At 34.4% G+C, this 18821-nt stretch overlaps 1 protein-coding gene across 1 annotated transcript in view; it reads left to right on the top strand.

The window, feature by feature from the left end:
* The first annotated feature begins 500 nt into the window (after positions 1-500).
* The window catches only part of LOC147072121 (exosome RNA helicase MTR4-like), a 36366-nt gene continuing 18045 nt past the window's right edge, over positions 501-18821 (top strand). Inside the window, exons 1-7 of the mRNA XM_085946886.1 lie at positions 501-694; positions 4287-4397; positions 4479-4721; positions 4869-5043; positions 5129-5240; positions 6881-7083; positions 9675-9915. Coding sequence (XP_085803012.1) covers positions 600-694; positions 4287-4397; positions 4479-4721; positions 4869-5043; positions 5129-5240; positions 6881-7083; positions 9675-9915 — 1180 coding nt within the window. The 5' untranslated portion in view covers positions 501-599. The remainder of the gene's footprint in view (positions 695-4286; positions 4398-4478; positions 4722-4868; positions 5044-5128; positions 5241-6880; positions 7084-9674; positions 9916-18821) is intronic.

The following is an 18821-nucleotide window of genomic DNA, read 5'->3' as shown; positions in this document are numbered from 1 at the left end:
TAACTTGATATTATGAAGTCAAAAGCATTAAATTGCCATATGCTTACATCCACTGGTATCCTTAACAGTTTAATTAAGAAATTAAAAATAAAATGCTTACGGCGTGATGTGTTGTTTTCGAATAGCTGCTATGACGCTCCTATGACATATGGTGATGTGTTAGTTCCTCAATCCGACCACAGATGGCTTCACTTGTCTCAACTTTACAATTTAGAGCAATCCCGTGTCTACGTTTCTTATTTTGGGTATTTTATTGAAAAAAGGTCAACTACTGGTACATGGTCAACTACTGGTACATTTACCTTACCCTTCATGGATATTTTGTCTAAAAAAAACAAAACGTTAATTATCCCACGTTTAATTTTTTGAAAATGCAGAAAATTATTGGTCACTCAACGCGTACTATACTTTTTGCCGAAATACTATAATTTTGAAGGCACTGTACTATAATTCCACTTTCAAAATATGGCAACACTGGCGACGATATATTAGTCTGTATTAGTCTATGATTTTATGTGTGTAGCTGTCAAAGCGTTGTTTTCTCACGTGTGTAATTTTTGTAATAATTCAATATTATCATTACCTATATTAGTTATACAATGTCTTCTATTGAGCAATTGTTTAGCTGTTTTGAAGAACATGATATAAACACAAAAGAATCACGATCTTCACTGCTTAATGATACCATTAAAAGGTAACAAAACCATTTTAACCCCTTTATCACCAAAAAAACATAGGGTTTTTAAAGTGATTTACTTAATTGTTTTTAACAAATCGCGTTACATAATATATTAAATCTAAAAAACACGGTTTTAAATACACTAGGTACAGTACTTACAGGCCCACCCAGCCCACAAGAGTAAAATATACATTATATACACTAGGACAATGTCGTATGGGGTCTCCTGGTATGATCCCGCTGATCTCACAATATCATACCCATTTTAATCGTCTTCTCCCTGTCTCGCTCCCTCTTAAACATTTACATATGTGGTAAAGGTGCCGCAGACCAGTTATCACTTTTTATAACCAAATACAGGTAACCCCCTGGACATGGTCGTGATAAGTGAAATTTCGCTATCAACGAGGGGTTCCCTTGATTTCTGTGCAAACTACGTTTATTGTGCAAAATTTGTGGTTACATACTGTCAAGTAATGCATTACAGCCACGTTTTACAGCACTCACTCGCTCGTAATCTTTGTCGTTCTCTTCTAACAATTCGTTGAAAGTTGAAAGGGCCTTCTCAACAATTTTAAAACCTAACTTTCGCATGGGAACAGGTTTGGAGACATCATTTTCTAGGGACATATGGCAGTCCATTTCCTGAAGCTCTTCATTAGTTAAGGGTTCGCCGTGTGATTTTAACAAAGTCTGAATATCATATACATTGACACCTTTGATGCCTCCGAATATGGCTATAATACTAATCTCTTTGATGATAATATTTTGAATATCATTTTCATAATTGCAGTGAACTTCAACAATTTCACTGAACAACCTTTTCCAAACACCCTTCATACACGACTGGGTGACTTCATTCCACGCTTCGTCAATGTTTCTGATAGCTTTCATAATATTAAATTGTTTCCACCAAACCCGCCAGTTTCTTCAATGAGTTGAGAGAAGAAGAGTTAGACGATCCTTGGATGCTTTAAATCCAGAAGCAGTCTTCGCTATGGAAATAAACGTACGTGTTGGCATTCGTTTTCAATAGAGTCCCGTCTCATCCACATTAGAACTACTTTTATCTGTTAGGTTTTTTGGGAAATGTGTCTTATATAATAAATTTATTATACTATAATCGGGTTCAAAACAACCGGAAGGCCGTTCCGGTTCATGAAATCCCCAAAATTATCGCTGTCTCTTGGAAAAAATAACTTGTCTATCTGAGCTAGACAGGCCCATATAAATATACATAAAATTGATAACTACGTTATTATTTTCAGAAAATTAATGAGCACTCCGGTTCACAAAATTTTTCATTTCGAGTGCTGACTATAATATACTATACCCTTACTGAAATTTGAGTGTTAAGACTTACGAAGACCCTCCAGGTACCTCCTTTATAGTGAGCTCTTAAATAAGTTCTGTGAAATAGGGTGAGATTTCGTCATTGTTATTTTCAGTACATATAAAACAATAGCTATAATTATATACTCACGCTGCAATTTATTGCATAAAAGCCTTAGGGTCGTATGCATGAGATTCCCAAATACTTTATAGGCTAAATACTGCTCATTTGTATGCATGAGTGCAAATAATGTAATCCGTTGTTTAGTGACGTCATAATGTGTCATGGCGTCCATATAATGGCAAACTTATAAAATTTCATTCCCCGATCATTCATTTAAAATTTTGAAATTGTAAATGTGTCTGAAAGTGTGCGAACGGTACCATATAAATTTAATAATTATGAATGAATAATTATTATGAACTTTAAATAATTTATCAGTTATTTTATCACATTTATTTTATAATTCTACTGTATGAAAGGATAGAGTATTCCCAGTAAACATTTCCATTTGGTGGCAATACATACAGTTATATTATGACTAACTTCACTTCAATCACTTCTATTATGACTATTATGAGATGTCAAAACAGAATCTATCACGAGTTTTTAATGATTTTTTAGTAACATTCTCTCATTGGTTGATTATTTGACGGCACTGTAATCAATAATCAATTATGTGTTACTTTGATGGTTGGTAACGAAAATTGAGCACTATCTAAATTTAAAACCTACATAACTCTCCCATCCATTGAAGTGCATTTCAAGAAGCTTTACAAAAAGCACATGAACAACAAAAGAAAAAAATGTGTAATTTATTTTAAGCTGCTTACCTAGTAAGAATAAATGACAGAAATGAAAATGGATTTAGATAATATGTAATGATTTCTGTATAATATTATCATTTATTCCAATCACCGTATGACACTATTGATGTTGCCAGTGTGTGTGAGAGTTTTGCCTTGTTTATTACAGTTATCTTACAATTAACTAGGTAAGTAGGTACCATAATATTTTGAAAGAATGCTTCAATATTAGGACCATACATAAATAAAAAGGATTTCAAGTTATACACATTTATATTTTTTATAAAAATCGACGTTTTTTAAAATAGATATAAAAAATATTAAAACTATGAATTAGTCAAAAATCGCTTAGTAAAAATTTTAATAATAAATATGACCATAAAATATATGTAATAATAGGGTGCGGTCCGATTCAACAAATTCACATGTTATTACATTTTTTACAATTGTAAGTTTATCTTCGACGTAAAATAAAAAATATTTTTCTTTTTAATGTTTTCAGATACATATTTATTAATTAATACAGTTGAAATTGTAAATTATCAAAAAAAAATCTCAAATTGCAAGCTTCATATTTTTCCTCTAGGTGCCTCTTTAAAAACGGCTCAGTAAAGCCTTCACCTTAATGTTTTAAATATGTTATTCCTTGTGTTTGTTGGTAAACTACAAAAGCGCAGGATTTTTTTTACTTTGACAGGTTTGAATATTTTCTGAAAAATATGTTTCATTACTTTGGTGCTTTTTGAAGCTTTTGTACAGAATATAATAAATTATGAAAACTTTACCATCAGTACCAAAGTAAATGTAAATATCTGTAAAGCAATATTTACATTTACTTGATGGTAACTTGTAACAGTCATACAAGAAAATCCTATTTTAAAATCTCATCTAGTTAACTGAGCTTTGCTTTATTTTGTCTTCTTCTCTTCTTCCAGCGTAGCTAAATTTATTGTTATTGGCTACTTCCAATTTAGTGAAAATATGATTACATATTATGAAGAAATAATAATTGTTCGAAAAGTGCAGTAAGGTGGTACCTAATCGAGGCAGCCTCAACTTTATCTGAATTGATAAAAACCGTCAAAATAGTTTTCCCAATTTCATACAGATACTTCGTTTCGCAAAGTCAAAATCTAATCGACTGTTAATCACTCAAACTGGCTAAAAATCGGTGATTTTACGAAATTCATAAGTAAGCGGAAATAATACTAATGGACAGTGCATATGTTGTTGCAAGGGTGTATCTTTAACCTTCCAGATGAAAAAGATATTACGATAATCCCCTTTTCAGCTAATTTCAGATGAAGCGCAATTAAGTGTGGGATTTTTTTTTCCTAATTTACAATGCTGTGTCAGTGCATTAAGTTACATGTGCTATGTGAATGTTCACTAAAGTACATTGATAAAGTTGACAAGTTGCATATTTTGCGAGTCCGCTAATTGTGTGTGTTATTTTCAACAATTTTAGGAAAAGATCCTCAACAGGAGGTGATTCACATAACCTTGCTAGAAAATCAAATTTATATGAAGAGCCATCCCAAAAAATATTAAAACATGACATTCTAGAAGACGATATTGAGTAAGTATTTCAATACACAATATGTTCAAATCATACAGATTAAAAATGCAAAATAAAAATCTGTTGTCTCTGTTTTTACAGCCTAAACACTTTAAAGTCCCATATTGATGTGCATATTATTGCCAAAAACAGTGGATGTCTGCATGAGGTGGCTGTTCCCAGTAACCAAAAATTCATAGCTTTGAAGCATAGTAAATTACCACCTGCTAAAGAATACAAATTTACATTAGATCCATTTCAAAAACAAGCCATTCTGTGTATTGAAAATAATCAATCGGTAATGGTGTCAGCGCACACATCTGCAGGAAAAACCGTTGTTGCAGAGTAAGTATTATTCCATAATTTAAAACAACAGACTGTATCTTTTATTATAATTAATTTTATTGTTTTAATAGAGAAAGTGGAACAGTATTTGTTGAACCAATGATTACGTTGACATTCATTCATTACCCCGGTTTATAATGTTTTAAGGTATGTGATAGCCCGTGCCTTGCAGAATAAGCAGCGAGTGATTTATACGACTCCAATTAAAGCTCTCTCTAATCAGAAGTATAGGGAATTGCTGGAGGAATTTAAAGATGTCGGAATTATGACCGGCGATGTCACCATAAATCCGGTGGCTTCTTGTTTAATCATGACAACAGAAGTAAATATTCTAATTGATTTTTCTCTTTTTAAAACATATTTCAATCTTACTTTCTAATATTATCTAAATACATGTCTGTCAATAGATTCTACGCTCCATGCTGTTCCGTGGATCAGAAATTACCAAGGAGGTTGGATGGGTTATTTTTGATGAAATACATTACATGAGAGATAACAAACGAGGTTTCATATGGGAAGGTAATTTTTTGAATTCAAGGTTTTTTACTATTCGTCATGTTAGTTATTCAGTTTTGAAGACCGTGGAGACCCTTTGTCAGTGTAGGAGGCCCTACTCTCGCTTACATTCTCGATTACCACTAAATCTACCTCTGTATACGTCATAGTGGTTAGTAAATGTGGCGGGATTAGTATGAAGCCGATCTTATATGGTTTCTTTACTGAAACGTCACGGGTTGCAGTTAGCTAGTCGTGCCACTATTCACTATGTACTCATGGCATTCTTAATTTCGACCGTCCATCTGGAGTGAGCTCTTCTCCGACTTTCAACCTATCACGAGTTTTTCCACATTGCCATTTTCCCTAGGGTAGGGTAGCGCAGTGTGCAAGAGTACGCATTCGATTTAAACTTACCGCATTTGACGTTAGCTGATAAATTCAGGCGCTATATGCTAGCGTGAAGTTGTGATGTGTCGCCGTCGCGAGCTGTGTGTAACTAGGTGATTATTTACGACCCCAGGTAACAAAATCGTTTTTTTGCTTGTTCGTTATAATATTTAACTGTTCTGGAAACTCTCTCACATGGAGGTTCGTTGCAATAAAGTGTTCTTGTATTATTATTTATATTACAAATCTACTTAATTAGCAGTTACACGACAAAAGTTTGACAGTTTGCCCTAGATGGCGATAGTAGTAAGTTTTTGATGAAATGTTCGCCTGCTGTACATAAGTGCGCTGGGACGAAATGTGCAAGAGTACGCGCGCACTCTTGCACGATACGTTAATTGCTACTGTTATTATTGTTTACAGTTTTGATTTCAGAATGTCCAGAAGATGAAGCAATTAAAAATACTAAGCCGAAGAAGAAGCTGGCGCCTTTAAACAACATTTTAAAAAAACCTCAGCATGCTCCAAAGAAGAAGATCTGAATATGCCCAGCTTGCGGAGAAATATTTAAGGAGCCAATGGTGGAGGACTGGATTCGGTGCAAAATATGCCAAGAATAGTGGCACGAGAGATGCACTGGTTATTTGGGATCTGGAGATTATACTAGTGATCTTTGCCACTGATTATCTCATCATATAGTGTCTGCGCACTGGTGTACACACTTCTGCGCACTCTTGGGCTGCAGGGTGCACAAGAGTGCGCACATTAAGTTTTTTTACTTTTTTTGTTATGTGTTGTAATAGGTGAGAGTTAGACGATTCGTATTTTTTCTTGTAACAGATAGATAACCAAGAGTTGAAATAAACTTATTTTTGTTTTCCTAAAATGTATAGTTTTATTTGCACAAATTCAGAAACCCAAAACTGCGCGCTCTTGTACCACCCTACCCTATGTGCTATCTGACCAAAAAAAGTAAGAATTCAGCAAAGGCAAACTGAAGAGAGTCTGTGACAAATCTGGACTCTTTGCATCCACCTCCTGCACCATATTTCAAAAGCGTCTAGCTTCTGCTTTTCTCTTGCCTACTAATTCATCATTATTATTAATCTATTCATGTGTAAATGTCCAGAGGAAGCATAAAAACTGTGATTTTTGCCAGCGATTATAACATTGATTTATAAGCTGCATAGCATAAGCTAGGACAAATTTAATATGTGTCTTATAATTGATCCATTACGGAAATAACATTGTTTTGCATATAAAATTTATTTCAGAAACATTGATCCTTCTGCCGGATAATGTCCGATACGCATTCCTGTCGGCCACGATTCCGAACGCTCGGCAGTTTGCAGAGTGGGTGAGTCAGTTGCATCAGCAGCCGTGCAATGTGGTTTACACTGAGTATCGGCCGACTCCTCTGCAGCACTATATCTTTCCCGCAGGAGGGGACGGAATGCACTTGGTCATTGATGAAAATGTCAGTTGAATCCTCCATACTCACGGTTTTAAACAGATATCTGATTTAATAATATATCACTCGAACAACTAGATATGAATACTATTAAAAAATTTTATGCCAAAAGTGGCGACCAGCGGTTCCCGAAATTGCTTGTTTTTGTCAAAAATTTATCAAAAATCGTTTCTGTACATTAGAGAAAACCTAAACTAAATTTTAATAATATACATGACCACAAAATAATATGTAATGATAAGAGGAGATCCTTTAACGAATTGAAATTAAAATTTTTTTTTTAAATTGTTTTATTACGATTTATTATAATATCATATTTATTAAAAAATTTATTGTAAAAGTTTATCTTTGACTTTAAATAAAAAATTATATTTAGTTTTAGCGTTTTTAGATACATAATAATTAATTAAAACACTTTAAAATGTATATTCTTAAGAAGATGTATCAAATTGCAAGCTTCGTATTTTTCAGTAGGTGTCTCTGTTAGGCGGAGTATTCGCCTTAGTATTTTCTTCAAGTATCATTTGTAATTTCAGAAATACGGCGATAGACAGGTATTACTGAAAGAGACGTTAGACTTACATTAGATTACAGAAGATTTGAAATTATTTTGAATATTGTTTAAAACTAAACTGTATTAAATGTTTCAATATACAAGGGTTGTCCGTAAAATAAGGTCTCCAATGCGCTGGAGTCATGAAGAATGCTTTAACGCAAGATCCAGCAACACTGGCGTGTAGTTTGATTCCCCGCCTACAAATCCCCACCACTTCGAGTTGTCTACGACGCTTAGTCTTGATTTGGTAGCTGTTCGCGGTGGAGCTTCCACTCGCTGCTACTGCCAGGTGTGAATTACGTTCTGTTATTGGTTTTTTGTGTGCTATGGACAGTCCATGATGAACAGCCTGCCTGACGGCCATTGGTTTCGGACAAAACAATTGCAAAAGTGGATAGGGTAATGCTTAAAGATCGACTGATGACTATTCAGGAGCTGTGCAAATTTATCCCTGATGTCATTAAGACTACTATTGACAAGATTTTGACAGAACATTTGCATTATCACAAGGTGTGAGCAAGGTGGGTACCCAAAATGTTCAACGAAGATCACCAACAGCAACGAGTTGAAGCGACCCGCGAATTCCTTGATCGCTACGCAGAGGAGGACGAGGAATTCTTGAATTCAATTGTCACTGGCATCACCAAGTGATTATCATCTCTTCCTGCTTAAAGTTACACCTGGGTAGGACAAATTTCAGGACCGACGAGGAGTTGAAAGAAGAGGTTGTACGCTACCTGCACACCGCGGCGGGAAAGTTCTATGACACGGGTATACGAAAAATGCTACACCGCATGCAAAAATGCATCGATCACAACGACGATTATGTGGAAAAATAGTAGAAAGTCCAGGTTTCCAACAATGTATAATTCATTGCAAATAAACGTGTTTTTCTTTGTGAAAAAAAATTGGAGACTATTTTACGGACAACCCTAGTATTTATTCATTTTTGCCATTTTATGAATTATTAACAAATGCTCGATTATTTTCAGTTAATTTACAAGTCAATTATTTGTCATGCTCGTAGAATTTTCAAAAACCAATGTTATAAATTATATTTAAAATAAGCCCCAGCCAGTCCGGAAAATGAGACATCATTTTAATACATAAATGATTTTATAAAGGCGCATATTTAAATTGTAAATATTTTTTTTTTCATTATCAATCAATTTTTAATGAATTTACTTAAGATTCATAGTATCTTTCTGATTTTTCTTTTATAAATCCTTATTTCAACTGTTGCGTTAGGCCCTCGGTAAAGTGATCTTTAGTGTGTCGAATTGAATGAGCATATAATAAAAGTTGGGGCAGAGTGAAAGCTCCTCATATATTTTTATTCTGTAGATATGTAGACCGCAGTTTCTTATGTATTTGTATGGCATTTGCAATTAGTTTTAGTATATTGGTTTATAGTGCAGCTTATTTGTAAAAAAAAATTTCCAAGAGTATTTTTGGAATTATTAAATTTTGCTCGCTAGTTAAATTATTATGTTTTTGTCCTTTCCGAACAATTTGCTCAAATGGAGTTAGCCGATTTGCAGATTAAGCAGTCGACATACTGCTCATTCAAATATATATGGGCAGTATATGGAATAAATTTCAAAAAAAACAATGATAACTTTTGATTCTTATGCATTACGATAACACACATTGAGCAATGTTTCAAAAATTACAAGAGGGTGCTGTGCATTAGCAGATTGTTATGTTAACATGATGTTAGATAGCCCTGATTGCTAACCTATATTGAATGCTTTCTAAGTTTAAATTTAGAATGTATATTATGTACTTATTATTTATTACGATATTAATGTCAAGTGAATAGTACCAAAACTTTGATGATCGATGATGTGTGCTTAGTGCACAATTTAATATGCCATAAAAATTATTTTCTATTATTTGTTGCAGGGAAATCTAAACAGGAATAATTATTTATTACGATATTAATGTCAAGTGAATAGTACCAAAACTTTGATGATCGATGATGTGTGCTTAGTGCACAATTTAATATGCCATAAAAATTATTTTCTATTATTTGTTGCAGGGAAATCTAAACAGGAATAATTTTGATGCGGCTATGTCAGTAATTGATTCAAACAACAGAATATGTGATGATAATCAAAATGCAAATAAAAAAGAATACAATATGAAAGAGAAAGACTACATATTTGATGTAGTCAAAGTTTTAATGGAAAGAAATCTAGCTCCGTTGATTGTTTTTAGCTTTAGTAAAAAAACGTGTGAAATCAACGCAAAGAATTTAGGACGTTTGAATTTCAATACACGTGAGTAAAATAATATACCTGGCTAATTTACTTTGTTTTCTCATCAAATTTTTTTTTATAGTGTTGGGTATCAAAATGCAGTATGTACATGGACATGATTCATAAATTTAAAATATTGCTTAAAATGCTCTCACCTTATTAGTGATAGCTTGTATGTATTGGATAATAATATACACCTATTTTATATTACATAATAAGTATTTTTTTCATTCATATATCGACCCTTAATCAGCAAAACAACGTAAGCGACACTTTTTGGTAAATTGCGTTTTAAACCGAAAACTGTTTAATATCACCTAGTGCGTAAACGACAAAAATATTACAGCACGCTCTCATTAGCGTAACATTTTTTTAGAGTCTGTCTTTTAGCGTTTTAATTTGTTATCATATTATAAAATCGAGCAAAACAACGTAACCGACGTTATTTGATAGCGTAAGCATTGTAAGCAACAATATTGTCGTTACGGTTTATTATTATTCAATGGTTCGTCAGGCAGTGACTTCTGCGAACGTGTTGGCGATATCGCTTTCGAAACGGAAACTATGCATGGTAAGTCTGTTAAATGTAGTGTTTTAATTATTGAATATTAGTATAAAATACGCGTTATAGTGTGAGTGTATAGAGATATTATGGTTGTGTCAGTTTTAAACACCTATTATTATAATAAAATTATTATATTGATTGTTTTATTACGGTAACTAATAATATATTATTATTTCTGCAGATGGCTCAACATGCTCGAACACGTAAGGAGGTGAAATGGCATTAAATTCGATAGCCAGTACCTCTTTGCATTCGCCGATTATTCCGTCAAAGATTGACACTGTTTCAGGAAAGTCACCTACATCTACATCGTGTAATCCTGCGACTATTGCCAGTCTAGTTGATTACAGTGACAGAGAAAGTGACATTCTAGAATCCCCTGAACTTCGTATTGAGAACATTTATGCTGTTGCATATTCACGTCGAAAGGATCAAGACTTCGATAGTGAATCGTGTATTGATTTCGAATCATCTGATGATTCTTGAAAGCCTGATTCAATACCAAATTCAAAAATTAGCGGCGAAAGCCTACTTGTTGGCGATATAAGTGATCCACGTCTATCTGTTGGTAATGCTGCGTTAAGAATACCTAAATTAGTCCCGAAGAGATTGCAAAAGCGAGGAGAAAAATGCACTGGACAGCACAAAAACGTTAAACCAAATCTGTGTTTTCATAAAAATTGTGGAAACAATTGTGCCGTTCATTTCAGTGAGGAAGATCACATTAACATGCGTTTTATTGGGGCATGACCAGCAGTCAACGGCAACTGGACTGGCTTCTTTCGTGCATAGTCAAACATCCAATCAAACGGAAGAGGGCTAAATGCAATAGCAGAATAAACACATCATATAAATATTATATAGATTGGGACAATAAAAAAGTACAAGTCTCTCAGCAATTTATGATGAAAACTCTCGACATCGGGCAAATGACTATCAGGTATGCATATACGAATCCTTAAGAAAATAATTTTTCGAAAGTCGATATGAGAGGAAAGCACGCACCGTCCAATAAAACTGATCAAGATAAAATAAACCCGGTAGTAAAGTTTATTAAACAATTACCCGCCGTTCCATCGGAACAAATCTACGAAGAAGTATCTTCCTGCAGATTTTCGAAATGTTAGAAATGTATATAAAATGTAAAATGAAAATTTAGATTCTTTGAATGAATCCACTAATGTCGCAAGTCTGAACGTTTTCAGAAACGTATTTAATAGACAGTTCGACTTGGGTTTTCATCTACCAAAAAACGATACGTGTTCTTTTTGCGAGAAAGTAAAAAATATGTCTGGTGACGAAGACTTCGGCTAATTGAATCAGATACTTACAAATGTCTCCTTACCGAAAAGGATAAATGCAAGGAGATGTTCCTTAATGATCAGGCCAAAAGTAAATATGACAATGACGTTTTGTGCGCAAGTTTTGACCTCGAGAAGGTGCTAAATACTCCCCACGGTGAAAGCGTAAATATATAGTATAGTCGAAAATACGCATACTATAACGAGAGTATCTACGAAAGTAGAACATAGGATGGATACTGCTTTTTATGTGGTGAAACTGATGGTAAGCGTGGCTGTAATGGGATCTCTACAATCATGCACAAATATTTAGACATAATTGACAAAGCGGGAAATAAGTCAAAGATTTTATTATACTGTGATAGCTGCGCGCTGCACTGGTCAGAATAAGAACCGGGCAATTTTGGCTATGCTATCTTATTTTATGAAAAATTCAACATTCATTGAATCGATAGAAATACATTTTCTATTTCTGGGTCACACTATGATGCTGGTCGACTCTATTCATGCGATAATTGAGTCATTTATCAGACGCAGAGTAGTTTGGGCGCCGTCAGAATGGCCCACCGTCATTTCTATTGCTAGGATACAGCCTAAATATTATGAAATTGTCATCATGTCATACGCAGAATTCTGTGACTGGAAATCTTTTGCCGCTGTTTGCATTCCTTCAAAGTACAAAATTAAATTTGGTGAATTACGAAAGGCATCATTAAAAAAAAACTCAATGAATATTTTACTTACGTACAGTTTCTCTAGTGACAGTAAGACTGAACTGTTAGACCTAGACAATGTCATCAGATACCGATCAAGTGCCGTGATGCTTCAAGCGCAGCCACCAGTGATTTATAGTGCTAAATTACCAATATCGGAGATCAAGTATAACGATCTTAAAAGTCTCTGTGTTAAAGAAAGGTATTATTCCTCAGAGAATGAGGGATGAGTTTATGAAACTGCCATATGGATCATCAGTGGAAGATACTTTACCTGAATCCGACCAGGAAGATGTGAATGAAGATAATACTAGATTAAAATTTAATTTTATCTTAATTAGTAGGTATATTTAATTATGTACGAGTAGATACCTATTTCATTTTGAAAAATAACATTACCTACCTATAATAATAATATAAACGAAACCTTAAAAAAAATACCATTTATTTTTATTTTACCTGTATGTGGTTAAGTACAAGCAAGTTGAATAAAAAATATTATTTTAAAAAGCCATAAAAGAATTTTTTTCATTTATCTAACAACGCCCCCTTTCATAAAATAAATGGGTGCTTATGTTATTTATTATAATACTTATTTATTAATGCCCTGTCATGATAATTAACATCAAATTTATTTAGATAAAAACAACTACACCAAATAGCGTAAGTGACATGTCTGAAAAAAATATCTCGTCATAGACATAGACAAAACAGCGTTACAGCCACTATCCCAGAAATTGAAAGTACTAATACAATTGTATTATAATTTCAGTATAGGCAGTAACCAAATATTATTAACCACATTAACCGAATTCATTTTTAAAACTAATTACGAAAATAATTTAAAAAAAACCTTCTTTAAAATTTATAAATTGTCGCTTACGTTGTTCTGCCGATTATGGATGGATATGACCTGATATATTTTTTAATATATATATATATAGCAACAAAGGTCATACTCTTCATTCTAACTTTTTCTTAACGATTAAATGAGCTGCCAACTGAATTATGCATAGTATATCTGTACATTAGAGGATAAACCACGGAAGTCCAGTTTTTGCCATTTCTGAGTTTATTTTATTTCATTACACAAATGAATGAAACACTGAAGTCCATAAGTAAATTAACCGATATAGCTAATTAAAAAATCACTGAAGTCCAATTCACTTTAGTGCATAAACAACGGGTGTCCTTTTTACGATGTTTATGCTCTAAGAAAAATGTTAATAAACCATTATAACAATTCCATAAACACGGAAGTCCAACAAACGTTAGGTGGCTACGTATTATCTACACTATTATTTTCGTTTTTAATCCACACGCGCAGTCGGATTTCAACAAAATTTGGACAGTAGAGGGGGGCTGACAAGCCGGAGTGCGTGGTCGGGGTCTCAAATTTCAGATTTAACCCGTTGCACCCCGGGGATAGTTTTACGGTTTTTGCGGAAAAAAAGTCGCCGTGTACAAGGTCTTGAAACGCGGAAGTTAATGCTGAAACCCCCATTTTTTTATTGAAAATGTCGCTAGAATGTGTACATTTAACAAATATTGGCGTTTATTTCAGCCTGATCGGAGGTCAAATGGCAAAGTTAGATTAGAAAAATTAATAACCGCCAGGTTGGCGCAGGCGACGTGTTACGCGTAGATCGGAATGCTTCACTCACGGACAATAATTGTATGTAGTGGCATCAGAGCCGGAGTGCGTGGTCGGAGTGTGTGGTCGGAGTCCCGAATTTCAGTTTTAACCCGTTGCACCCCAGGGACGCATCAGAGCCAGAGTGCGTGGTCGGGGTCTCGAATTTCAGTTTTAACCCGTTGCACCCCGGGGACAGTTTTATAATAATAAATAGAATTTGTACTACTTTTTTAGATATTTAAATGCAATAAATGTACAAAAAAATTAAAATCTAAAATATTATATTTTTTTACCTTTTTAAATTCAATCCCTTGCACTCTACGTAACTCCCGGGCAGCGCCGGGTGATACAGCTAGTTATACATAAATAAGTATTACAAAAATGTTTGATTTATTCTTCAAAGAATATAACCACATGAATGAACCCAAAATTGTGGCTCCATCGCCATATACCTATTCAAAATGGATTTTCAATTAAATAAAATAAAAATTTAATTTGGGTTTGATTTACCAAGCAATGATACCTGTGACGCCTGCGATAGCCCTAAGATGAGTCTTAAAGATGTCAATATTTCTTTTGAAGAAAAAGAATTTCAAAGACACCTTTTGGAAGACCACATACAGGAAGCACTTGCAATTAAATAAGATTGATAAAACTCTTGCAACAGAAAAAATTACCAGTATAAAAGTAATAATGGTTGACTTGGGGAAGTGTTTACCTACTCCATCTAGTATTCCATCTGAGAAAATTGTGGACTCTGAATTTTACAATTTACGATGATGCAAGTGGTGAGACACAACACTGATGTGGATGAAATAAAAAGAGGAAGGGGTGGCAATAAGATCGGCTGCTGCTTGATGAAATGGGCATCTAGCAATGTTTTAGTAAATATTAAAGAGCTGACGATTTGGTATGATAATTAATTGCCCTGGCCAAAATAGGAATATCATGATTATTTTTTCATATACCTGGTTTCTAAAAACCATTCCTACGCTGAAAATCATAAATCACAAATTCCTATTACGAGGCCATACACACATGGAGATAGACACTGCCCACTCTATAACAGAACGTTAAAAAAGATGCTGAACGGTATGCAGATTGTTACTCAATTGGATTGGGTTCAGTTTGTAGGGACATGTAAAAGAAACAAGCCTTTTAAAGTTATTAACATGGAGTTAAATGATATAAACAATTATTGCTCTTTGAATGCATCATCTTCAGCTCCTTTTGTGGCTCGAAAAAAGAATATTGATGGCACACCTTTTTTTTCTTTTTTATTTATATCTTAAGATGGCGCTGGTTATCTACGTTATAAGGCGAAGTTCTCCGATGAAGATTTCCAAATTGTGGACCTCCGACCTTCTCGCTCGCCGTAAAACGCCGCAAACTTTTTAAAACCTGACAAATTTACACCCGTAGATACCAAGTCGCAATGGCCGACCAGTCCAACTGAGGGTCGAACCGACTTGAGAAGCTCTTCCCTTTCAACCGACATAATATGGGGACACTCCCAGAGGATGTGATCGGCATCCTGCAATTCGGCACATAAGCAAGTCGGAGATTCTATTAGGCCAAGAGCTTCGAGGCAAAACCACCGTGTCTGGTTAAGATCTGCAAACTATGAAACAATGGATATCTCCAGTATTTCAAGAATTTTATGATAGAATTCCACATAATTCCTCATCAGCTGATGTCCCGGAGAATGACCAGGAATAATTCTCATTGCGTTGATTTTTTTCTAGAGCAATAATAATCTTGTACTTATGTAAATTAAAAAATATATAATTCCTTTTTATATTTAGACTTACTGAATTATTTTGTGTATTTATAATAAAATAATTATTAATAATATGTTGCACAGGAAATAAAAATAATTTATACCTATATGGACTTCCGTGTATTATCTATAGGTGAACTATTGCTTAGTGGTACTTCTACATTATGTGTTAGCGATGATGCCCACAGAACGCGTCGGGCGCCGCACTCGCGCAAAATTTCTACAAGTGGCGCATAAATCATCGAAAATACAACGTAATCAAATACGCCAGCGCCCACTGGATATGGCGATGCATTATACGCGCGCGCCGCATGAATCATCGTTTTTTCGCGAATCACCGCTTCTCGGCGATACGAATGAAAGAAAATACAATGGAGTCCATTCATTGAACACAGCGAGCAAAAACACGCTGCGCGAGGCATCGTCGACCGACGGGCGGAAAGCAATTATTTAATTACAGAGAAGTCATTGTTTTATTTTATTGCGTGTTCAGTTTATCGCTGGTTGAATAATGTCGTCGTAAATTTTAATTACAAGCCCCGAAATAATATAATATTTTTATTGCTTTGTTATGAGAGGCGCTGTAATAATATTTATTTTGTGCTGCTTGGGCCGCTTATAACATAGGTGAAGGGTAATGCGCGGGAAGAGACGTGTGATTATGGTTATGAATAAACACTGCATTCGCCGACTTCGCGCGCCCGACGCGTCTGTGGGCACCATCGCTTAGAACATAAAACACGGAAGTCCATTAATTTATTAATTCTAAATAATTTGGTATTTCTATCTATACTATGGTCAAAAATTAATTTAATTATGAATAATACCGTTTACAGGCTCTTATTACTATAGTTCTTTAAAAAGTTATAGAGTTTCAAACATTTAACCTACACTAAAATCACTCTCCTGAACAAAAGTCCAAACGTGACTTCCGTTGTTCATCCTCTAACGTATTGATATTATCTGTTCATTTTAGTGCTGAGATAATCCCCTATCTTACCACTAATGACATCTCTTTTCGTGTACAAATGGTGCATTGCATGATAATAATATAATGTTTGGCATAGTTTCAGACATGCACTTGTAAAAACTGACTTTATCTACATATTACGCTAATATAATAATTAATATTATATTCTTTTTCATAATAACAACATGTAATAATATCAACCACATCCAAGGAGATATGACAACATGCCATAGTAGAAAAAAAAATTAGCTACTTCACATTTACTTTGAATATATCAAGTTTGAATACAAGAATTTGTTAACCTAAGAGAATGCAATTACTACAAACAGAGCAAATTGATTTATTATTCCATACATATTGCAGTGAAACCCCGATTCTACGATTTTCAAGGGACCCTAAAAAAACGATAAATGCGGATATATAAAAAAAAAATTCCACGTCTTGAATTATTTTAAGTTTCTCGAAGCAGGCCAACAATAGCCGAAAACTTACGAGATATAGCGACGCGACAAAAAAAATGCAGGGCATCACGGAGGATTTACTTTGGTCATTATAACGTACCCATATAATATAATGTTAACGTGGAAATTTTGCCGCAAATTGATTACCAGCCTGCCACACCATACTTGCCTGTTTCACCATACTTTCATATAACCTGCCGCCCCTAAGAGGCAAGCCTGAGCGGCCTGTGCAAAGTGCAAACAAAGCAACGCGACTGAACGGTCAAGCGAGAATGAGCGCCGACCGATCTGTGCAAACAAAGCATAATAAAAAGTAGCATAAACAATTATATGAAAGCAAAATGTAAAATATTAAAAAAAACGGGTCAATCGGGATGATATTTGTGAGGGGCCATAATATTACGATAGATTGAGGAAACGAAACATCGTGGAACGGTTAATGCGGGATTATTTAACATTGTTCTTATGGGTGTTTGGCGGGATTTTCAAAAATGAACGATCCGTGCAGGAAAACAATTTATGCGAGAACGGTAGATCGGGGTTCCACTGTAATGAAAATACACTGTGTAACGGCATCTTTAAATAGTACATGCAGTATGAAAATATTGTTCTGTAATATTCGTATGCAAATAACTAGCACCATTACAATACAAAGAAGTCTCTATATGTAGACAGCAAATATTGCATGCTAACAGACAGGTGTTGCATATTATTCTCTTCTTTCTCTGCCATATTTGTTATCTGACGTCAGCATTTATTTCCCTGTCTGTCACTGCTCTAAACACGGATTAAGGGATGAGCTCAACCTGGTGTCTGAGATTTTTGGGCATTCCTCTTCTGGTAGGGCCTCGCTTACCGCATGCCGGATGATGTGGCCGAAGTATGCCTTACTTTCTAATTTTGACTTATTTGATTATGTATGCATTTCATGACACATTGATTACTGTATGTGTGCCATGTGATTCTTTTTGTTTGTTATAATCGTTTATCTCTTTCCAATGGGCAGTCTTCGGTTCTGGTATGTGATATTTCATCATTGAGCTGTTGAAACCTCTGATGTGACAAGACTGCTTTATGAGTATAAAATGAAGGTAGACTTCCGATTTTTTTCTGATCTCTAAATAACTGAATTTATCAAAATAACAAATAGTGGGTGGCTCATCATCATCGAGTGTTTGTAATAGTTCTGATGTGATGTATTATGGTGTTACTAAAATGAGACATGTTAAATCGGAGGTTTCTTTAATTAAATTTGAATTTTGGTGATACATGGAATATTCAAGATTTTATTAGCAATATAAATGAACTGAGAACATAAAAAAAGATTTGGACAAAATTCAGTCATCAGAGGTTTTAGCAGCTCAATGACAAAAATATAAAATATAACTTCTGTTTTATTGTCAGAACAGAAGAGTAATGATTATTTCCCAATTGACTTTACTCACTCTTTTACCTCTTCTACAACATAATGGAACCCCATGAATATTTTCAACCTAGCACT

The sequence above is a fragment of the Rhyacophila brunnea genome, unplaced genomic scaffold, assembly GCF_057557595.1.
Source record: "Rhyacophila brunnea isolate RB1 unplaced genomic scaffold, BYU_Rbru_1.0 scaffold_2, whole genome shotgun sequence".
Classification (NCBI taxonomy): Eukaryota; Metazoa; Arthropoda; class Insecta; order Trichoptera; family Rhyacophilidae; genus Rhyacophila; species Rhyacophila brunnea.
Note: the sequence above shows the minus strand (reverse complement) of the source record. Positions and strands in the feature narration are given on the sequence as shown.